This window comes from Solenopsis invicta, chromosome 4, assembly GCF_016802725.1.
Source record: "Solenopsis invicta isolate M01_SB chromosome 4, UNIL_Sinv_3.0, whole genome shotgun sequence".
NCBI classification, from domain to species: Eukaryota; Metazoa; Arthropoda; class Insecta; order Hymenoptera; family Formicidae; genus Solenopsis; species Solenopsis invicta.
In genome coordinates, this window is record NC_052667.1 from 26,238,367 (window position 1) to 26,259,610 (window position 21,244).

At 34.5% G+C, this 21,244-nt stretch overlaps 3 protein-coding genes and 1 long non-coding RNA gene across 9 annotated transcripts in view; 2 read left to right on the forward strand and 2 right to left on the reverse strand.

Moving 5' to 3' along the window:
- The window catches only part of LOC105196299 (fibroblast growth factor receptor homolog 1), a 73,970-nt gene extending 65,647 nt beyond the window's left edge, over positions 1–8,323 (forward strand). For 4 of the 5 annotated variants that reach the window (XM_011162129.3, XM_011162123.3, XM_011162130.3 and 1 more), the window contains exons 5-11: positions 726–907; positions 1,136–1,271; positions 1,719–2,210; positions 3,663–4,158; positions 5,309–5,449; positions 6,286–6,391; positions 6,481–8,323. In XM_011162129.3, the coding sequence (XP_011160431.1) occupies positions 726–907; positions 1,136–1,271; positions 1,719–2,210; positions 3,663–4,158; positions 5,309–5,449; positions 6,286–6,391; positions 6,481–6,585 (1,658 nt within the window). In that variant the 3' untranslated portion in view covers positions 6,586–8,323. The remainder of the gene's footprint in view (positions 1–725; positions 908–1,135; positions 1,272–1,718; positions 2,211–3,662; positions 4,159–5,308; positions 5,450–6,285; positions 6,392–6,480) is intronic. The other variant, XM_011162124.3, reaches the window with a different exon arrangement.
- A 2,880-nt stretch (positions 8,324–11,203) lies between these two features.
- On the reverse strand, positions 11,204–15,556 carry LOC105196301 (dihydrolipoyllysine-residue succinyltransferase component of 2-oxoglutarate dehydrogenase complex, mitochondrial). The gene is made up of 9 exons (XM_011162131.3): positions 15,330–15,556; positions 14,755–14,779; positions 14,567–14,618; positions 14,304–14,374; positions 14,089–14,216; positions 13,625–13,972; positions 13,370–13,545; positions 12,777–13,227; positions 11,204–12,496 (listed from the first exon to the last, which is right to left on the reverse strand). The coding sequence occupies exons 1-9, from the start codon at positions 15,402–15,404 to the stop codon at positions 12,362–12,364; spliced, it is 1,461 nt and encodes a 486-aa protein (XP_011160433.1). The 5' UTR covers positions 15,405–15,556; the 3' UTR covers positions 11,204–12,361.
- A 915-nt stretch (positions 15,557–16,471) lies between these two features.
- LOC105194547 lies at positions 16,472–18,551 on the reverse strand. Of its 2 annotated transcripts, none has more exons than XM_011159524.3 (4): positions 18,040–18,551; positions 17,458–17,640; positions 17,204–17,379; positions 16,472–16,895 (listed from the first exon to the last, which is right to left on the reverse strand). In XM_011159524.3, the coding sequence occupies exons 1-4, from the start codon at positions 18,152–18,154 to the stop codon at positions 16,617–16,619; spliced, it is 753 nt and encodes a 250-aa protein (XP_011157826.1). In that variant the 5' UTR covers positions 18,155–18,551; the 3' UTR covers positions 16,472–16,616. The 2 variants fall into 2 exon arrangements, with proteins under 2 accessions (XP_011157826.1, XP_011157827.1); XM_011159525.3 differs by having other exon boundaries at positions 17,228–17,379; positions 18,040–18,547.
- A 118-nt stretch (positions 18,552–18,669) lies between these two features.
- Positions 18,670–19,883, forward strand: LOC120357643. The gene is made up of 3 exons (XR_005574660.1): positions 18,670–18,779; positions 18,853–19,291; positions 19,686–19,883. It is a non-coding gene; the product is annotated as an uncharacterized LOC120357643 (long non-coding RNA).
- The last annotated feature ends 1,361 nt before the right edge of the window (positions 19,884–21,244 follow it).

Genomic DNA, 21,244 nt, shown 5'->3' on the forward strand with positions numbered 1-21,244 from the left:
ATGTCGATTAAAAAATATCTTCACGGCTATGGGTCTTCCTATTTCTTCTTATTCTTTATTTTAGCCTAGGCGCTTTAGTTTATTTAAATGTACAAAAATCAAAATAGGACATTGACATCGTGATCTTTAAGGGATGCTATAAATGCTGTATATTATAGTGCGATTTATTGCATATGTAAATAATAAATTTGTCTATTTTACAATTTAGTGAATAGTGATCTATTTATACATCTATTTTTCCGAGGGTCACTACAACTCTAACAGCACATGATATCGAACGAATATTGTATGATATTTTACAAATATACGCACGATATCACGAATGTTTGTATGATATCTAGAATATTCTAGAATATTCATACAATATCTTGAGCTGTTAGGGAGTCAATAAACAAATAAATACAACACAACTACTATAAATATATTTTCAAGTTAAAGATGATACTTTAATCAAATCTATATAGAAATTGGATCCAAAAAATATCAATTAAATTAAACTTTATTATTTTAAAGTTTTATTATTTTAATATTTTCGTTAAACAGTCATTTACCGATGATTGTTCAACGACTGGTGCAGTGACCCTACAATCTTCTAATTTTCGTTTTCATATTTATTAGAAAAAAATATTTCAGGTAACTTGGGCGCGCAGCTGAATCCTTTATGTATTTCTTGTTTTGTCTTAAACATTGCTTTAAATGGTGGTTGGGTTTCTTTTTCTCTGTAGAGTCATTACCGCATCGACCGATCCTGACAGTGGCGCCAAAAAACACCACGGAGCTTATTGGAAACAACGCTACTTTTATCTGCAAGGTGTTATCCGATGCACATCGTCACCTCGAATGGTATCACGGTTCCCATACTTCTTTCGACACCGTCAACAAGACCAGTGAAAGCTTAAGGGTGGAGGTCAGTGGGCGCAGCTTGCATGCAAACTCCATGATCTTTTCTCTTAATCGCTTTTTCTCTATCTTCGCTTTCAAATTCGAATCTTTTATAATTGCTTCATGTAGCTCTGTGTTATTATAACATTTATCAAAGAAACAAGTTTAAATGTATGGTTTTGTACTTGTGTAAATATTACTGCACGATCGATCAGTATCGAACGCACGATTAACGGTGTTTCGTTCCATGCAGGCTGGAATGGATTCAGAAAATCCGGAGGAACTAACGCTATATAACGTTACTGAAAAGGATGAGGGATGGTACACGTGTATCGCTCAGAATACTTTAGGGGAAACGTTCGCCAGCGCTTATTTACGTGTAGTCGAAAGTGAGTATTTTACAACTCAATTTGCTTGAAATTATTAACCTAATTTTTCCTACAATTTAATTTTATTAGCATTTTTTAATCCACATCTTACTAAGGTTCTTAGGATCACTGATTATGAATCTGTAATCAAAATTTTAAAATTAAATTTGGCGGATTCAATGTGACAAATTGTAAAATTTTCTTGGATTTGAGTAAATCTCATTTAAGAAATTGTTTAAAATTAAGCAAGTTAATTTTAAAGTTAAATTAAACGTTATTAACTTTTTAACTTTATTATTTATTATTTTATTCAACTTCTAACTTTTTAATAATAAAAAGTTATTAATGGTTTTTACTATCCAACCCTGTGTTTTCGTATTATATTCGTGAAAACGAAATACAATATCTTAAACTGAAGTACAAAAATACTAAATAAGCTACATTAATCCTAATGTAAAATTTATTCAGCGTTGGACGAGCCGAAAGTACTGCTAACCGCGAGGCCGCACATTTTGGTAAATGTTCTCGCGGCCATTCTGTGTTTATTCTTTGCCGTGGGGGTCGTCGTGGTGATATACATCTTCCACCGACTGAAACGAGAGAAGATGAAAAAGCTGTTAGCGATAGAAACGGCGCGAGCGGCGGTCGTGACGCAATGGACAAAGAAGGTGATCGTGGAGAAGCAGAAATTAGTGAACGCGCAGAACGCGCTCGAGGAAGAGCTACTGATGCCGGTAGTGAAGATTGAGAAACAAAAATCCACCGTTATCGCCAAGGATAATATCAACGACAGCGTGTCCGAGTATGAGATACCGCTGGATAGCACTTGGGAATTTCCGAGGGAATATCTCACGCTTGGGAATACTTTGGGCGAAGGAGCTTTCGGCAAGGTCGTCAGAGCAGAGACGAATATCAATAAACCTGCGACACCTAGCGTGGTCGCGGTAAAAATGTTGAAAGGTAAGTAAATAAAAACATGCAGTCACGATATGCAGGAAAGAGATAAGAAAGAGCGAAAGATGTAGTCAGAAAAAAGTGCATTATTGTTTTCAGAATATTTTTATTTTTGAAACGTTAAGGCTCCTGAGTACTCGCCGCGGCTATATTGAAGTCGTGACATCAGAAGCGAGAAATTGCGTGAAATCACACGTAATTTTGTCAAACATGCCATTTGTAAATAAAGCCAATTTGGATAAAACAGATTAAGCAGATGTCTTTAAAACACTTCTAAATATCGGTCATGACTATCCTTTTTCCGTCTAACAGTCAGTAAATAGTTGTAAAAAGCATGTAAACTGACGCCTATTCAGACAGAAAAACACACAGATAGCTATTGAAAGAAGTGAAAAATGTACTTTTATGTATAAAATTCAAAGAAATTTTACTTGCAATCCATTTTTACGAATTTGGTAAATACGAGACAAGTCACATTTTCACAATGAAACACATAATAACAAAATGACATGCACGACCACATCTCATCGTCAATCTGTCACGTTTCACGTGTATTAGTTCTAATTTTGTCCGCGACGGAATGTCGCTACCGTCAACGCAGAGTTCTCGACTGAGGAGTCAGGAGCCTTAAATATCGAAATGAAATTATGTAATGTTAAACAGATATAACTTATTTACATGAAGAATTGTGTACAGCTTCGTCAAAAAAATATATATTCTGATTACTCTATATTAATTTTTGTAAGTTGAGAGAAAAAAATATCGGCTAGAAAATCACAATATCTTCAGACTAAGAATTAGAACTATGATACTATTATTATTAAAAGAATTATGTTACGCTCTTTAGATGATTGTTGCAATATTAAAGTGCAAACATATTTTGCTGAAATTTAAGTTATCATATTCTTAGAAAAAAGATTAAATTATGTATACAAGCAAGATTATCATTGTTTCATATATGTATAAACAAAAAAGTAATTTATTACTTATATATGAAATAATTATCATATAAAATAGTTTTACTTTGTCCTAGTAGACATGTATACAGTTTTCCTAGACATCCAATTACTATCTAGTAGTAACAATATTGCGTAAGAAATGAGCAAAAATTTGATAGAGTTTTATTCAGTGGCTAAAGCAGTTTTTTTGATAAAAGCCTAGTCTAGTATAATAGACAGGTGTGCAGGTTTGTTTTTAAACAATTGAATAGTCCATTTATTGTCTTATTTTTGTTCAGTAAATAAATTCAAATTTTGCCCATCTTTTATACACAGTAACAGTGTAGGAAAAGCGTTACATCTCGATTGGAATTCTTCATAGTTTTACTTTCCAGTTGCGATACAGAAGTAGTAAAACTATCTAGTAACTATTCAAAAAATGAAATGCGATTTTTACTAGGGTGATGCTAATGTTTTTCTTTGTACCCTGTATTTTATACATGTATGTTTATATTCTCAGAGGGTCATACGGATTCCGAGATGACGGATCTGGTTAGGGAGATGGAGATGATGAAGGTGATTGGCAAACACGTGAACATCATCAATCTGCTAGGTGCATGCACTCAGAATGGTCCTCTGTACGTCATAGTAGAGTTCGCTCCTCACGGCAATCTACGCGACTTCCTCCGAAATCACAGACACTCTTCAGGGTATGAACCAACTGTGGAACAGGTGAAGGAACGAAAGATTCTTACGCAAAAGGATTTGGTCTCGTTTGCGTATCAAGTGGCGCGTGGGATGGAATATCTAGCTAGTAGGAGATGTATACACAGAGACCTAGCGGCTAGGAACGTCCTCGTCAGTGATGAATATGTACTGAAAATCGCTGATTTCGGCCTCGCCAGAGACATTCATTGCAACGATTACTACAGGAAGAAAACGGACGGACGGTTACCAGTGAAATGGATGGCTCCGGAAGCCTTGTTCCACCGTATTAACACCACTCAATCCGACGTGTAAGTATTTAGAAATAATATGCCAGTCAGAAATGATTAGTCGACTCATCAAAATTCGATGTCGATGGATGGATACATAGTTGATGTTTAATACTACTATTTGATATAGTTTTCATTTTTCTTTGACTTCATAATTGTTTTTATATTACGAGTATAACGAGCGACTGTAAATATTTTTATATAATTTCGAGTTTACATTGAATATCGAACATATGTAATGTGTACATACATGAAAAGAATTTTTTTATATATTTTACCACATAATTTGCTAAAAATTTTAACATGTTTTGTGATAAGCTTAGGGTAATTTGACAATTCAGATAAAAATTTTTCTTAGAATTTTTCATACTTTAAATTTATAAAAATTAAAAAAAAAAATTCTTAAAATATACCAAAAACACGAGCGCACACGCGCACACACATAAGGAAAAAATATGGACTTTCACGTATATTCATATTTTTGAAATTTTATAAGTTTTCTTTGGAAATTATATCTTGCCGTACACTATCTTTTTTTCCATCGATAAATGTTTATTTATGATGCAAATAACGCGCCAATTAATTACTATGCTGCATATATGACAAAATTATTATAACTAAGATTGAAAATATTATATTGCATTTTATAATTTATATAAGATATTATCGCTATTTATTCTATTTAAAACAATAAAGAATCACAAACTGTTCAAAATATTTAAAAAACATTGAAATTTAATTAGTTTAGCAAAAATAGCCTGTGTTAAAAAATAATATATTATGTATAGTATAGATATTAATAAATTAGAGAAAATCGCATAAAATTTTTCGGTATTGTACTTCTGGTTTTGCGTCGATTTAATGTAGAATTGATTGAAAAACAGTCTCTTATAAAAACAATGTCTTATAGAAATATTTGCAATTATTCAATTAAGGTGAGAACAATTATGATGAAGTCAAAAATGATAAAAATATCAAATAACATCCGGCACCGGCAATGCATCGACGGATTGACGTCAAATCAATTTGACTAATCGTCGATTAATCATTTCTGGATGGAATAAGTTTTCCATCCAAGAGAATTTTATTTAATTATTTCGACTAATTTCACACGATTCTTTCGCGTTTATTTTTATCTCTTGACATCTTTTATTGTGATTTTTTTTTCTAGATGGTCGTACGGAATCCTGTTGTGGGAGATCATGACACTAGGCGGCACGCCTTACCCGTCCGTGCCGTCGGTTGAGAAATTATTTGAGCTACTTAGATCGGGCTTTCGAATGGAAAAGCCACCCTACTGCTCGATCGAAATGTAAGATATGACTTGGTGCTCAATTTGACTTTATAATACTGTATTCTCTAAATCGAAATCAGTGTATTATTTACTGAAAGACAATGCTTATTGTTAGTCTGATATCAATATTATTCTTGGTAAAAATTTTTCTTAGAATTTTTATACGAATAGGAACAGTTTTCAGAAATACTAAGAAAATATACATCTTTTCTCAGAATTTTTCATACATGTAAATTTAGAAATTTATATAAAAGTTTGAAAAATTATATGAAATGTTTTGAGAAAAATTTTATAATTTAACTTTTTTATTTTTCAGATTTTTTCAGAATCTATATAATTTTGAAATTTTTTAGAAAATTTTTCAGATTTTTTATACTTTATACAAATCTTAAACATTTCATAATTTAGAAAAAATACATATTGAAAAATGTATTTTGGATTTTCCTAATATTTCTGAAAAGTATTTCTATTTGCGTATAAAAATTCTAAGAAAAATTTCATCAAAAATACTTATAATTATATCAATCAGTGATATGCCTTTTCAATAATACACTGGTTCCAAGTAAGAGTACCTCCTTCTTAATCACTAAAAAATAATGAATAATCCCTAATGATCACAATTATAAACGAATCACCCAGCAAACACCAAGTCATATAACTGTTAGTTATCATTTTCTACTCAACAATATAACTATTACATAACAGTTACATTGCGTAGGAAATTGTAACTAATAGTTATATAACTATAACTTTATAGTGTTTACTGAGCAATAAAATTTCACTGATTTTGATTTAGAGAGAGTATTGGTTTACGACATTATCTCTGAACGTATTCCTCGATTCCTTGCTTACAGATACATGCTCATGAGAGAATGTTGGGGATATCTGCCGAACGAGAGGCCAACATTCGTTGAACTGGTTGAGGATCTCGACAGAATATTAACGATAACAGCGAACGAGGTGAGTTGCGACATTCGCACATCGATAAACAAGCAGTGAGATTTTTGTAGTAGTAGCAGTCTTGATTTTACATGCTTCTTCGACGTTAGGAATATCTGGATCTCGGCCTGCCCCAGTTGGACACGCCTCCGTCCAGCCAAGAATCCAGCGAGACGGAAGAGGAAGGTGAAGAGAAATTTCCATGTCTGCTGTGAGTTGTGTGCTCGCGAGGAATGTCACTTAAATTTCGCATAGACGAGGTATACTCAAGATAACTCCAGCCGACTTGTACAAACGTAATAAACTATCGGTGAGAACGAGTGGAGTGCGTACGATAGGAAATATAGAAACGAGGAGTCTGAGCGTGAGAGATGACACGCGGAGGATAACTGACTGACAAACAAACGAACACGCCAAATAAATAAATAAATAAATAAATAAATAAATCAGTATTGACCTGTGTAGCGCGTAGAATTAAGGAGAGTGCGTAAATCGTGATGCGTTAGCGTATGTCAGTAACGCAAGTATTAGCGTATTGCGGCAAAACTGAATCATCCTATGCCCTATTGTTTTTTATGAATTGACGTACGCTAGGTTTAGGATCGAAATGAAGAAGGGACCGATGAGCAGAAACTCAGATCGAATAGGACACTATCTTCTCCTGCGCCTTCAAACACGAAAAGCGAATTTGTATATTACTTATACAGATCTTATAGGTAATCATAGATATAATAATTGTGCCATGAATCAGTGCCTTACAAAGGTATCGGACAATAAATAAAGCGATAAGCCTATCATGGTAAGGATATTCGTCCATATGTTGGATCGCGTATCAATCGAGAATATACTATTGTGTTTTGTAACTAGTCAATTGTGAAAATTGTATGTTTTCCTGTATTATAGTAGTTTGTAGAGTTTTAGCGTTTTTACACGGCTATCACGATTGCAAACTTTGTATGGCAAGCGACAAGTTCTGTAGTTGTGTTTTGTAAAAAGAGAAGAAAAAAAAAGGAATTTCAGATCGAACGCGAGAAAAAATGAGCGAAAAGAAAATCCAAAGTATCATTGTAAGTTTTGTAATTTCAGCAGTATCGATCGCGATAGATGTATAAATGGGAGAATAGGCGCTTAGAGGTAGATAATTTATTTCTTGTATATCAGTGTCCCTCAAGTATACCCAGTGAGCAAATTGTCCGCGATATGATAGCAAATTGATAGCAAAACGGCATTACCTGCATCTTAAGCTCGTATTTCGCCAACTAAGTTTACTGGCATAACTTGACAACAGACTAGTGACAGAAGCCAAACACAATCTGTCGAAGATTCTGCTCTAGTTGTGGCAATCTGTATTAAATTATGCAGTAAATTATACCAATCTGCTTCATTTCAACCATCAATTATATTTTACTGAAGAATATTACTATAGTTCTGCCAATATTATATTATAACAGCACTGTACATACCAGATTTTTCTCGTAAAAATTTAATACCGGCAGTATTAAGTTGACCAGTGATTACTTATTTTGAGTATTTAACAATAGTGCTTTTAATACTAAAATAAGTAATTGATCAATTACTGGTCGCAATTTAATACTGTCAATATTAAATTGAAGGATTGTAGGTCTTTCTCTGTCTATTGACAGATTAGGTTGTCTGGGTATACGTATGTCTTCAGGATCTTTCTATTATGTAATCTTAAGGTACATCGCTCGAGCGGCTCTCTTGTAAAAAGTGACAATAACAGATTTACACATTAGAAGGTAGTTTTTTAATTCATGATTTGTACATATGGACGTTTATTTAATAAAGAGTATTTGTTATGAAGTAGAATAAAACCGGATAAATTAGCGTTGACCTGAGGTACATAGATTTTATGTATAAACCGTATAAAGGAATTGTCATCGCAATGTGACTGTTATCTCAAATAAATTGGTCAATTTGTATCAAAATAAAGTAATACTCTTTATGCTTTCATTATTTCCCGAATGTTCTCTTCAAAAAGACATCCAGCGGTGTCTTATTAATACTAACTTCATCTTCACATTATGTAATATTCTATAATCTTTATTCTGGTTAATAATATTTAATTAATATCTAGCACTAGAAAAAAAGAGGAAAAAAAACAGGAAAATCAAACGGCTGCATTTTTGCATTGCGTTACATTTTAAAATAAAATTACACAGAGAGTTCATAAGTGAATCAGTAAATTACACATAAACATCCAGGTGTCAAAATATGTCATTATTATGCACACTAAGAGAAAACGAAACAATTCTGACAGCTATAATTTGATAACTATAAAATTTAAATACTTAACTACTAACTTTACCCAAAGTAATAAAAATTAAAGGAACTCTCAATACTAAAATAGTTACTGAAAAAATTTATGTGCAGTGTTAATTCAGTGAAATAGTAATAACTCAATTATATTCTATATATTTAAAAATATATAGAAACTTATAGAAAAATATTTCTTATATTGTATAATATAAGAATGTTTTTTAAATAGTTTTCAATGTATTAGGTATATATGTGTAATATATAATATGTAATATTTCTTATATTTATTATTTTAAACATTATATCATTATAATTAAATAAAGTATACGTATATATATATTTAATAAGTATCAAGTATTTCGTATCAACTTGGGAGTAATTATAACTGTATTTTCTCAACTAAAGTTCTTTTAATTAAATATGCGGAAGTATAATACATTGAAGTATAATACGTTGCATCCATAAGTAATAGTTGTTAATATTCCATGATCCCCCTGTTATTTAACAAACGCATTCTTGTTTCCTTCCTTTAGTAAATTGTGAATTACGTTCGTTCTATATACCCAATAAACTTTTTTATTTATAGGGTAATTAATACAATTTATGGCTAATAAACTGGCGTTGATTAGAATTGTGCTGCGTGTTGCGTTAATATTTACGCAACACTGAATTATTTAGAAAAATTTAAAACAAAACATATCGAATTAATTTGACGATACGCTCCGCTTCGTTACCAGACCCGTCTTAGCGTTTTGCGATACATTTGCCAAAACAAAAATTCGAGGGGGTAACCATTAGTTATAGATTATTGCTAATTAATTTTATAAAACTTTTTAATGACCTTTTTTCAGAGAAAGCATAAAAAAATGCCATTACAAAAGTCAAAAACTTGCGCTATTATATATGATTTCCAATGTTTACACAAAGATTTAAAATAATTTCATCATTACATCTGATTGTAACATTATTACATGAAAATTTCCTAATAATTTCGGAGATACTGTGGCATTAAGTACACAATTATATGAATTGGTTAACCGTTTGCAAAAATTACTTATGCCAGAGAGGAACCTGAGAGGTGCCACGGCGGCCTTTTTTCCCCAGAAAACATTTTGCGGGTAAACGTCCAGCAAATCACGCGCAAAAGGGATTCCTACAACGCAAGCAAAACCTTATCCAACTGCGTCGTCATAGCGCTAGCAAAACACTGGCACACTTTGTACGCAATTTCAATAAGCGATATGCACGCAAAATGCTAGCACACTTTGCGCGCGATCTCAATAAGCTATATCCTGCCGAAAATGTGCTATTAAAACCGATTTAAAAAAAGTTAATCTGAATCGATCGGGATTCCTGCACCAAAAATACGGTATTAAGACCGATTGAAAAATAGGATCCAAACCCAGATAGATTTATTAAAACAGAATACATTAATGTAAACGTAATAAATGTTTAGTTTACAAAAAAAAATATTTCTTGAATTCTTTTCGTTAAAAAAAATTTTAAAAAAGAAAATTTGAATTAAATATTTAATTTATGTACAAGATTAAATAACAATACAAATTGTTATTTACATGTAAAAATATAAAATTTTATGTGGAACAGCGTTTCACATACACGCCATGTTTGAAAAGAATGAGAGCTAATATTCGTCTCAAGGTTACAAAAAGCAGCTCCTAAAAGTGTCATTAAAGTTTGAGCTGACGAGTTGGCGGCGGTGGCGCCTAGATATAACGCCTGTGGCCGCACTTAACTCACGAGAAAATCTCCTGCGGCGTGGCCGCCTAGCGGTGGCGTTAGCACTCACTTGTTAAACCCATTTCAATCTGAAATTACAGAATTTCAACTTGCTGGCAAAACTCACGCAAATCGCGTACACAGTTTACATGCATAAGACGCGCAAACTTTGCGCGCAAAAAATGTTATCAGGGTGCAAGCAACTTACGAGCAAATATAATTATCCAATACACCAGCAAATCACATGCAAAATGGTATCCATTTGCATGTGATATGCTGGTGTATCGGACAATACATGAGCATAACCAATTTGCGGGCAAAACTCACGCAACCGCGTGCACAGTTCACATGCATAAGACGCGCAAACTTTGCGCGCAAAAAATGTTATCTGGGGAGCAAACGACTAGCAATATGTTAGCCATCTGCATGTAATTTGCCAGTACATGGGACAATACATGAGCTAGCCACTTGTAAGCAATATACACGATGTAACACGTTCTACGAACAAAACGCATGCAAATCTGTTACAAAGTTCGCATGCACATCGCGCGCAAAACTTACCAGTAAAAAATGTTATCTGGGCAAGGCGTAAAACATACTTCATTTACAGGCACGAGAAACGAATTGGCCAACTTACGAGAACTATTCGTGTATTTTCTTCATTTCGACAAAGACTGGTGTGAGTGAATTGTTTTAACTTTTTTAAAAAAAAATTTTTAGAGAACTTAATTATTCGTATATAATTGTAAATCATTACCATTAAATTCTTATTAGCGAATACGATTCGTGTCGGCAGCACCATTAAAATGAAAGAAATTCGAAGTTAATTAATCAGCGTGCTTTATATGCGTTTTCCTCGTTAATACACAGTATCGTATGATATACAATATATCTTACAATGGGACTAAGAGCACTCGCATATCTTCACGCATAAAGCTGTGATGCAAACGTCTCGTACTTAGATGAAAAAGTCGCGAGATAAAACTCTCGCCGTTATCGCGGAACAGCGCAAATGGATTCGCATCGAATACACGAATAGCGGCTCAAAACATTCGTCGCAAGACTTGGCAGTGTGCTCCCACTTTTGTATGTTAGCATGTGATTGAACGCTTCTTCCTCCACGTCTCGCCAACATATACATACACCGTCACAAAAACATGCCGCGTCACAAGTTAATTGGATTTATCTGTTTATTTAATAAATAACTTTTGATTTACAAGATCGCGAATGTCCCGCTTTCTTTCGAGTGTAAAACTCCTCACGTGCAACAAATACCCGTGCAACAAATACCCCCTCCCCCCACCCCTTCTCCGCAGATGCTTGGTACAAGTGCAAACAATATCATTTTCATGTATTTAAATATCTAAATATTTTAATAGCGAGTCGCATTACTTATCTTACGTGACGCGCAATTCAACAACGCTTAAGAAACTTAGATTGGTGAGATTTTATTTTTTAACTTGTGAATCTACATCTAGAGTACTTAGGATAAGTACCTTCTAGCCTTTCCTCGGCTCCAGCCTCTCTGCGTTTCGCCCTTTAACATCAATGTATGACGCGCAACAGAAGTATGAATGCTCGCGGGAACGCGATTATCGGTTCGGCAAACGTTATCGGATACCACATTCAGAAATTTCAATAACATAGATTATGTCGTTCGACGATGTACGAATTGTAAACATGCGTAAAATGAGAATGCGCTTTGAATATTCTCGTTACAAAAATTCAAGAATAACAGATAGGACTAGTTTGCGTGCTTTTCGTGCTCATAACTGCACTTGTTACGATTTTCCACGTGCGGCTTAGAGATTGACGAAACAAGATATCGGGAGGTACGTTCCTTAGAGGAAACGTTTCAATGTGATTAGAGGTTTCCGGAAGCGGGAAGGCTCCCTGCCGAGTTTCCAGACTCTCGCGCGCGCTCTTGTTCATCCACGGTGTGATCGTATGTATCGTTAAACGTGTCTCAAGTTATTAAAGGCCAGCCAAGATAATTCTAGGATCTTCCACGGCGGCTTTGATCTTCCTCAGGAACATTACAGCCTCACGTCCGTCGATCAGCCGATGATCGTACGTCAAGGCTACGTACATCATTGGCCGAATGACAACCTGAGAATACGGACGTTTGTTAAGTGACTTTGCGATAAAATTATAGTATTTAACACTTATAGAATTTAACATTTAAAGGATTAATATATATAAACAGTTAAAAGTTTACATTAGAGAATTAAAAGATCAAAGGTTAGTTGTGTTCTACTTTCGGATAATCTGTAATATTTTATCCATTAGTTATTAATTTATCCAAAGATGAAGCAACTAGCTTTGAAAGTTTAGATTAAAAAACTAAAAAATGAGGAAGGATTTTAATATGAATTTCGATGAATTTTACCTCTCCCTTGACGGCGATCGGTCTATCGAAGACGCCGTGCATTCCGAGAATTGCGCTCTGTGGCGGATTGATGATGGGAGTTCCCAGCAGCGAGCCGAAAACGCCGCCGTTGCTTATCGTGAAGGTGCCGCCGTCCATGTCCTCAACAGTGATCTTCCCTTTCCTGGCCTTCTCGCCCATAGCGGCCAGAGCAATCTCGATCTCGGCGAAATTTTTGTTTTCTACACTGCGAAGTACTGGTACAACGAGCCCTTTCGGTGTCGCGACTGCCACGCTAATATCTACGTAATCCCTATATACTATGTCGGTGCCGTCTATTACAGCGTTCACCACGGGTTGGTCTTTCAGAGCATAGGCACTGGCCGCGACGAATGGGCTCATGAACCCGAGCTTAATACCGTACTTTTTCGTGAATGAATCTTGATGCGTCTTTCGGAACTCAATAATGCGACTGCAAATTAATGATATACGTTAAATAAAAAAAAAAGACATACGAGCACAAACCTTGTACGCACATCTTGGTACAGACAAAATCTTTAAATATACATGTATAGATTTGAGATAAATACTTAGACAATAGTTCTTGAAATTACCTCATGTCGATCTCATTGAATGTCGTCAGCATAGCGTTCGTGTTCTGCGCGTCCTTCAGACGTTCTGCAATACGCAGACGCATTCTATTCATTTTCACTCGTTGCTCTGTCCTGGTGCCGATTATCTCGCGCGTGTAATCGGCAGGAGGTAGCTGAACTTTCGCGCCTTCCAGCGACTAAAAGCACACCATTTACGTAATACTTTGAAGAAGTTGCATAATAATAAGAAATAATCATGATTGATAGAGTGAATACCTGGGCATGTTTGATAGCCGCAACTGGCATGGACGCGATAGGTGCTTGTTGAGGTGGTGGTTGAGTAGCAGGAGGCGGAATCGGCGCTGCCGCGGGTCTCGGGGGTGGAGGTGCCGCTTTCGGAGGTGGTGGTGCTGCTGCTGCTGCTGGCGGCGCTTCCGCGGGTTTCGGCGCCTTCGCCGCTGGTGCGGCTGCGGCAGGCTCCTTCGCCGCGGGTGCGGACACTGCGCCGCCAGTCGCGCCGATGTCGATGGTACACAGCTTCTGCCCCGGCTTCACTGTATCGCCATCCTTAACAAAGAGCTCCTTTATGACGCCGGCTCCGGGCGATGGTACAGGAACCGAAGTCTGCGAACAAATGTAATTTTAAAAAATAAAATATTCCCAATGTTCCCTGTAACAATTGCGATTATTTCTATCTCGTGTTACAACTGGAAGAAATGAAGGATGTCCAGATTGAATACCTTGTCTGTTTCGATCTCGCAGAGGACATCGTCTTCCTTCACCTGATCGCCGACCTTCTTCTCCCACCTCACGTCGCCCTCGCTGACACTTTCGGCAAACGCAGGGACTACAACTTCCCTTATCTCCCCTATTTAGAGAGAGAGATAACATGAAAGAATAAATTAACTTAAATATTTATCTACATTGTAACAGGAATGTAAAACGCCATACTTACATAACACTGAAGTTGAACGTATATGTCTCGATTGATTTATCCAACAATAGCTTGTCTTGTACTTTCTACATCTGCAAGCAAGAAACCCTTAATATTCTATGTTCAGCTTATAATTTAAGAATAAAAAAGATAGCAATAAAAAACTCTAATTTCTAGATATACAATGCTGTTATTAAACTTTCATTTTAACAGCATATTTAAGAACTAAAAATATGTGTAAGCAAAATTATGCGATAAAATGATGCGATTGTAATACTACTTACAATAGAGCTTTGGCGTTGGACACACGTTCAGTGTGGATAACTACAGTGCGTCCTGTAAAAATGATTTATTACAGTTAATCGTTTTCCACTGATGAGCTCTCCTAATTGACTTTGTCTTTCTTTTGCAGAATCCTTGTTATATCTCATCAGAATCTTATCAGTGTTTTATCATCTCTCGTTAACCTTACCTTGACTACACAACGATCTCGCGACCTGCAAAAAAACGAACACAGGAGCCAGTTAGTTTTATTCCGGCAATTATGTGTTCGGTACGGGCAGTGAACCGGTTAAAAACGGCCTGATTTTCAGTGAGAAAAACGAGCGATTGATCTTATGAAATGCCGACACAATACGGCGACCTTGCCGGGGATAAAAATAGTCATTGTTTCAATCGTGAAAAGAACGAGAAAAAAAAAGAGAGGATGAAGGAATCGATTGGTCAATGATTCTGATACCGCAATTGTGATATCTTTTTGTCGAGGACTGATTCGTCCTGGTGATTGCGGAGACGTCTCGCTTGATTGACAGACGATGGTACCGCGTGAATCATGAGGATATTATCGGGCTGAGAGAAGCGCGGATTATGTAACCGTCATCGTGACGAAAAAGGCCGGCCCGGGGCGAATCCTCGCGCGCAAAGGGGACCGCAGTGACGAGCATCCTTGAATTAATTCCGTAAACCCGGGACGAGCAAGTGTCACCAGCTGCCGTGGACAAGGCGGGCGGAGGAGAAAACAGCGTGGTGACGAGAAAGTGTACTTACCTCGGCCCGCAATGCGTTGCTCCGCGTGATCACGCGAGGCGCGAACCGCGAACAGTTGGACAGCATCGCGGCCATCCTCGGAGGTAGGCGAAGACGATTACACACACACTCGGACGTCTACTCACGAACGGCAGACGACGGGTGACGACGGGCAGGAACGACGGCGCGCGCCTACGACTTCTCGCGCTAGTGACGGTGGGGCGTCGGAGGCTAAAGCGCCAAAAAGACTGGATCAAATGAACGGCGGCATCTGTTAAGGACGGACTGCACTAGCACTTTCCCTGTTTTCCATAAATTCTCCTTCTTACAGAAATAATTTCTTTTTAGAAATTCTCAAGTCCATTCGTCTCGGCAACATTCTGTTGCGCTTTCTACAATCAACGTGAAATAGATACGGACGTGTACTCGAGTGCTTTAGAAGAAAGAACCAAAAAGTAATGCAAATAGTATACCCTGGTAAAAATTTCATTCATAATTTTCAGGGTTGTACTAAACATTTCAAGATTACATCTACATATTTACGTTATGTTTAGGAATCTTTTTTATCCAAACAAGCAATGTAAATTATAAATTAGATAACAATACAAATTAGATAAAATAATAATCCTAGTATTTGAATTATAAAATATTGGCAAAATATAAATTTTATTTTGTATTTCAAATCAAAATTGTCAGTATTTTGTAATTAAAATACTTTCTGTGTAACTTTCAATAAAATATTAAAAATGGAATTTAATCATTGTTTCTGATAAAATCGGAATCTTCTATAATCTGTTATTTACATAGATACATAAAATAGTTTACATTGTATATATGTAATATAGATTATTTATGTGTGTGCCCTGATTTTTATACAAATTGGAGTATTTCAAAGGTATTGAGAAAGTTTAGAATTTTTCATATATCTGAATTTAGAAATATTCTAAGACTTTTAAGATTTCTTAACCACAATAATTTCTAAAAATACTTTAAACTTATTTAGATTTTTTATCAGAAGTTATAGAAGAATCTTAGAATATTTAAGAATTCATACATATATATATATATATATAAATTATAAAATTATTTAGAAATTTACATAAAAACTTTGAAAAATTCTTATCAGGGCTAATAAATTTCTATAGATAGAAACCAAGTTGCAATTCCATATTGAATTCAATGTATTTTAAATGTTGAAGAGTCATATAATAACGTCGTCAACTGATGTTAAACATTATTATTTAATACATAAAATCCTTTAAAAATATGTAACAGTCTCAATATAATTTTTGTATATTATAAACTTTACTATTTATTCTTTGCAGTATAGTCTTCCACTTCTATGTATCTCTCACGAATAGTATTGCTTATCCATTTCGCAATCTTATCGTTGTACATCTTCTCAGAGATCCACTCAATAGAAAGCGCGTACACCATCATTTTTGTGTTACGCATGAATTCAGTCGTGATTACATTTGGTACCTGTTGGAAATTTGTGTCGAGCCATGGGTATCCAGTAATGTGTATGTAATCATCTTTTTCAACTAACATATCCAAATCATTTGACTCGCACTCGGTCCCCATATTCTGTTATTAAAAACAACTGCTGCAATAAATCTTTTCAATATTTTTCTCTTTCACATCCAGAATTTAGAGATTAAATCTAATTTATTATAACATGAAAGTAATAATATATCAATAATATATGGAAATAAAAATAATTTAATATCCATTTCCACCAATACAGATTAACTTTGATTTTAATTTAACTTATTCTTTATCTACTTCTAAGAACTAGAAAAAAATAAAGATTAAGTTAAAAACCTAAATCAAAATGAATCTATATTGATAGGTAATTTTGTCATTTTTATGTATATATGTTCTTAAACCCTTACAGTTGCGTCATATGGGGATACTACCTCAGAAAACTTTTTTGAACTTTCATTCATTTTTGTTTTACTCTTCAAATTTTCATCTTGAATCCTGTTTTTCTCTCTATTATGCCTCATCAGGCGTATTTTATTTTGATTAAGTTTATAATTAACTTGCACCCTTCCTGTTCCATCATCAACTGCAAAAAGATTCAAATTCAATTATTTGTCTTCATATTATTAAACTTATTTGTTGTACTTTGTGTCTCTTGCCTTACCTATCAAAGTCATATAATAGTTACAGGTCTTAATACTTATAATCATTCCTGTTAGTTCAATCTTACATACTTTAACATTAGGCATATTGAGTGGATGAAAGTGTATGTAGGAGCCTTCCTTATAGGGTACCAATCTGTACAGCTCCATAATGATCATTGGTATGTTACATCTTACTTGTGAATCTGAAATTAGAATTGACATTATTCTTCAACAAGGTACACAAATGACACAATGTAACATTGTGTCTAACAAAGTGTTCCAACTGTGACACAGTGTTACACTGCTCGATACTGTAAAAAGCCAAGTGCAAGCGTGTAAAATATGCCACTGTTATCAGCTTTTCAAAATATTTTATGTTTAACATGCAGTAATTATGTTCATTTATGATATGAATATAATCTAAGTTGTATAGAGGAAGATTATTGTTTATTAGAAATTTAAATATAGAATTTTAATTGTGTTCCATTAAAAATCTTACATAATGGAACACAGTGTAACATCAATGTGTCTTAGCTGGAAAAACAGCCATTGTCACATGTCTGTGAATCTGTAATGTGGTAGCTAAATAAATTTACTCTTACCAGTTCTGATTTTGAGACCGGGCCACTCTTTTTTCGACGAGATAAATTTCTGATAGTAGTCATACTCCTCTTTGCTGAAGGTAGTAATGCCCTTTGCCAATTTCTCACCAGCCATTTTCGACGAAGTCTGAATTCAATCCTCTTATAAGGTTCTTCTGTCGCAACGTTTCCGTCGCTCCCCCAATTATGTCATCAGTTACTTTAGCGAAAGAATAGGGCTAACAGAAAACGATTTGAAAAGCAAAGAGAATTTAAAGCAATTTAAAGAAGGAAACCCGTCAATATTATTTCCTGCACTGGGACTGGACGCCAAAACACTTCCCACGTGATGCGGTAGTCAAAGTTGGATAGAATTTAACTTGATTCGATTGGCTACTGCGTTGCATCTTGTGTGGTGTTAACGTGCACGGATGTTTGGAAAAATTTTTAACGGTTGCTGTTAAGTAGGGCCGAGTATCAGTAACTTTAAGAAGAAGCTTTTTGTGCAGCAAACATTTTCATGTCCAATGAGCAGGAGTTATTAGAAATTTATTACCAGAGAGAAATCTCTCTGTTATTACCATTTGCCAATCTGTTTTCCAAGTGCAAGCATCAGAATTTAGAGGGCGTTGATAATTTTTCGTCGGTAAAAGAGAACACTCCTGAGGTGCTTTCAGATTTTCTCGCACGATTCAAAAAGATGAAAACAATGAAGCTCCTTGTTCATCAAAGAGGAACACAGGATTGTTGAAGTATTTCTGGTAAAATCCTGATAATTGAATGAACAAAATCAGTTTAGTTGGCTTTGGTTAGTTTCTAAGTTTAAATTTGCAGATTTCAGATCAAAATGCAGTTTTACTAAAGAGTCCAGGAAGCAGGCTGACGTTATTTGTTGTCATTTCAATGTCAAAATGTTGCCAGACGTTATTTTAACGTTAAAGTGATATATAACCCCAACTTGTTGCCTGGGAGGAGTTTATGACTAAGACAGTGGACTTGGATAAATATTAATTTCTTTGACATACATGTATACATATGTGTGTATATGTATGTATGTATGATGTGTATTATATATATATATATATATATATATATATATATATATATATATATATAATACACATCATACATACGTAGATATATATATATCTACGATTATTATATCGAATGGATCCTACAGTTCTCGTCTCAAGACATAGCTCCAATTCAAGTTCAATATGAATGAGGATTGAAGTTGGGATGAGGATTAGAGTTGGGCATTTATGCATAAAATGTAAATAATCTACTGCATAAAATATAAATAATGTAATGATCCATATTATGATTATTTTTGTATTTAATCTAATTTTAAGAAACATTATGACATTCTAATTTAAAATAATACAAATAATACTCTTCAAAATTAATTTTTAAGTTAATCTTAATGCAACTTTTAACTAAATTTTATGATCTATTTAGTTAAAATATATATATATTTATCCAAGCCTATTTTTTTCTGTGTATTGGTCATTCACATTGCTTGTATAAATTGTTAACATGAAAAAGATTTGTGTGAGCATAATGCAAACAATACATAAATAATTTATGTACACGTAATCTTGAAATTTACTGCATAATCCTAATGAGAATGTGCAATAAAAATTGAGTTCTCTTATAATTTCTTACAGTTTATCTATTCATGATGAATCTAACTAAACAGAATCATTTGAGGAGAGAACATTTTATCAATTGAAATTGAAGTGATAATTAAAAGGGGCAATGGTTTATTAATCAACTTCAGGGACTTCACGTTCATATATTTAAATAAAGTTTATTTTGAAGCATTTTGCACAACACTGCTCTACACATCTGCTTATGTAAGTAAAATAATTCCGCATTGCAAGATTTGCTTCGATATAGTCATATATTTATATGTACAACACCTTACAGAGACCAAGTTCGTTGGATTATTAATGAGAGAGCTGCCAGTGATTTTCGAATCTCTCCTGAGCTCTTGTCGCCACTTGATTTTAGAGTCGACTGCGATTTTGGTCACACTTCTCTTTATAGTGACTAGGTCGGTATACATTTTTTTTTAAGTCAATGCAGCGATTTGCAATAAGATTCGGCTACGAATAAAACGGCAAATATCAAAAAAACATTTCATGTTGTTATACGGAAAAGGTTTTGCACAAACGTTATCGTCTCTGGCATAAATGCAATAGCATCCGACTTTGGCAGTATGATTTTTTTTCATTCTCCGATTAGGTACAACAATTTTTCTTTCCCTTTTCGCTTATTAATACACATTATATAATATATCGTAACTTAGGTCTTCTTTAGAAACTCCCATCGACGGTTTACAGCAGCTTGAATATATGCACCGCCGCGCGGTGTAAGTAATGCAAATGTAGGACCTATCTTCGCAAACGAACATACAGAATACCGAAAGTTCAGAACGCACGCTATCTCCCTGTATTGCTTTAACTGACACCTTATATAGGCGACGACGAGATTTCCAAGTCTACGTCTCATTTTCGATCAACAGTAATGATAGTTTACGTTTTGTACTTTGTAAGTCAGTTAATGTACATGTTTAACACTCGGACGACCATCGAGCTGTTATTCGCAAACTCACGATAGCAACGTCGTTTCTGCGTCGTTTTAGAGAACCTTGAAACCTCTCTGCGACAGATTTGCCGAGAATTATACGACTCGTTACATCGCTGCGATATATAAAAAAGAAACGAGAAAAGAATAGAAAAATATTGCACGAAAAGACAGCAGCCTATACATTATGAATTAAAGTCGACGCGCAATGTTTTTTGATGCGATGGATATTCCGCCATTGGAACAGTAAAAAAAACGGTGTAAACGCGAGAATTCACACCGTTCGTTTAATCTAAATGCAAATTCGAAATGCGATAAAGCCGCGAAGAGCACCAAAAATATGTTTGTCTAAGAGAAACAACGTCCCCTGCTTAAAAGATCCGATAGAATTAGATAAAAAAACATATAATTCTCTATTTTTTGGTACATAAATATCACATTTGTTGTCTTTTTTATGTTATTTAATATATAATTTTATCATTTTTAACCAATGTTTTTTTTGATCGAAATTGACATTCCTGTTTCCAGTTTATATATATTTAATATAATATTATATGTAAGACTTTAATTTTAGATTTTGTTTTATATATATATATATATATATAAATAATCAACATTTCTTACATAAATATATAAA

Bases quoted from the DNA above. Each gene is read 5' to 3' on its own strand.
- LOC105194547 (XM_011159524.3), bottom strand. From the start codon at position 18,154: ATGGCTGGTGAGAAATTGGCAAAGGGCATTACTACCTTCAGCAAAGAG. The intron at 17,641-18,039 runs GTAAGAGTAAAT...TTCTAATTTCAG, and splicing joins CGGTCTCAAAATCAGAACTG to ATTCACAAGTAAGATGTAAC. The intron at 16,896-17,203 runs GTAAGGGTTTAA...TTTTAATAACAG, and splicing joins TATCCCCATATGACGCAACT to AATATGGGGACCGAGTGCGA.
- LOC105196301 (XM_011162131.3), bottom strand. From the start codon at position 15,404: ATGGCCGCGATGCTGTCCAACTGTTCGCGGTTCGCGCCTCGCGTGATC. The intron at 14,619-14,754 runs GTAAGGTTAACG...TCATTTTTACAG, and splicing joins GAGATCGTTGTGTAGTCAAG to GACGCACTGTAGTTATCCAC. The intron at 14,217-14,303 runs GTAAGTATGGCG...CTCTCTAAATAG, and splicing joins ACGTTCAACTTCAGTGTTAT to GGGAGATAAGGGAAGTTGTA.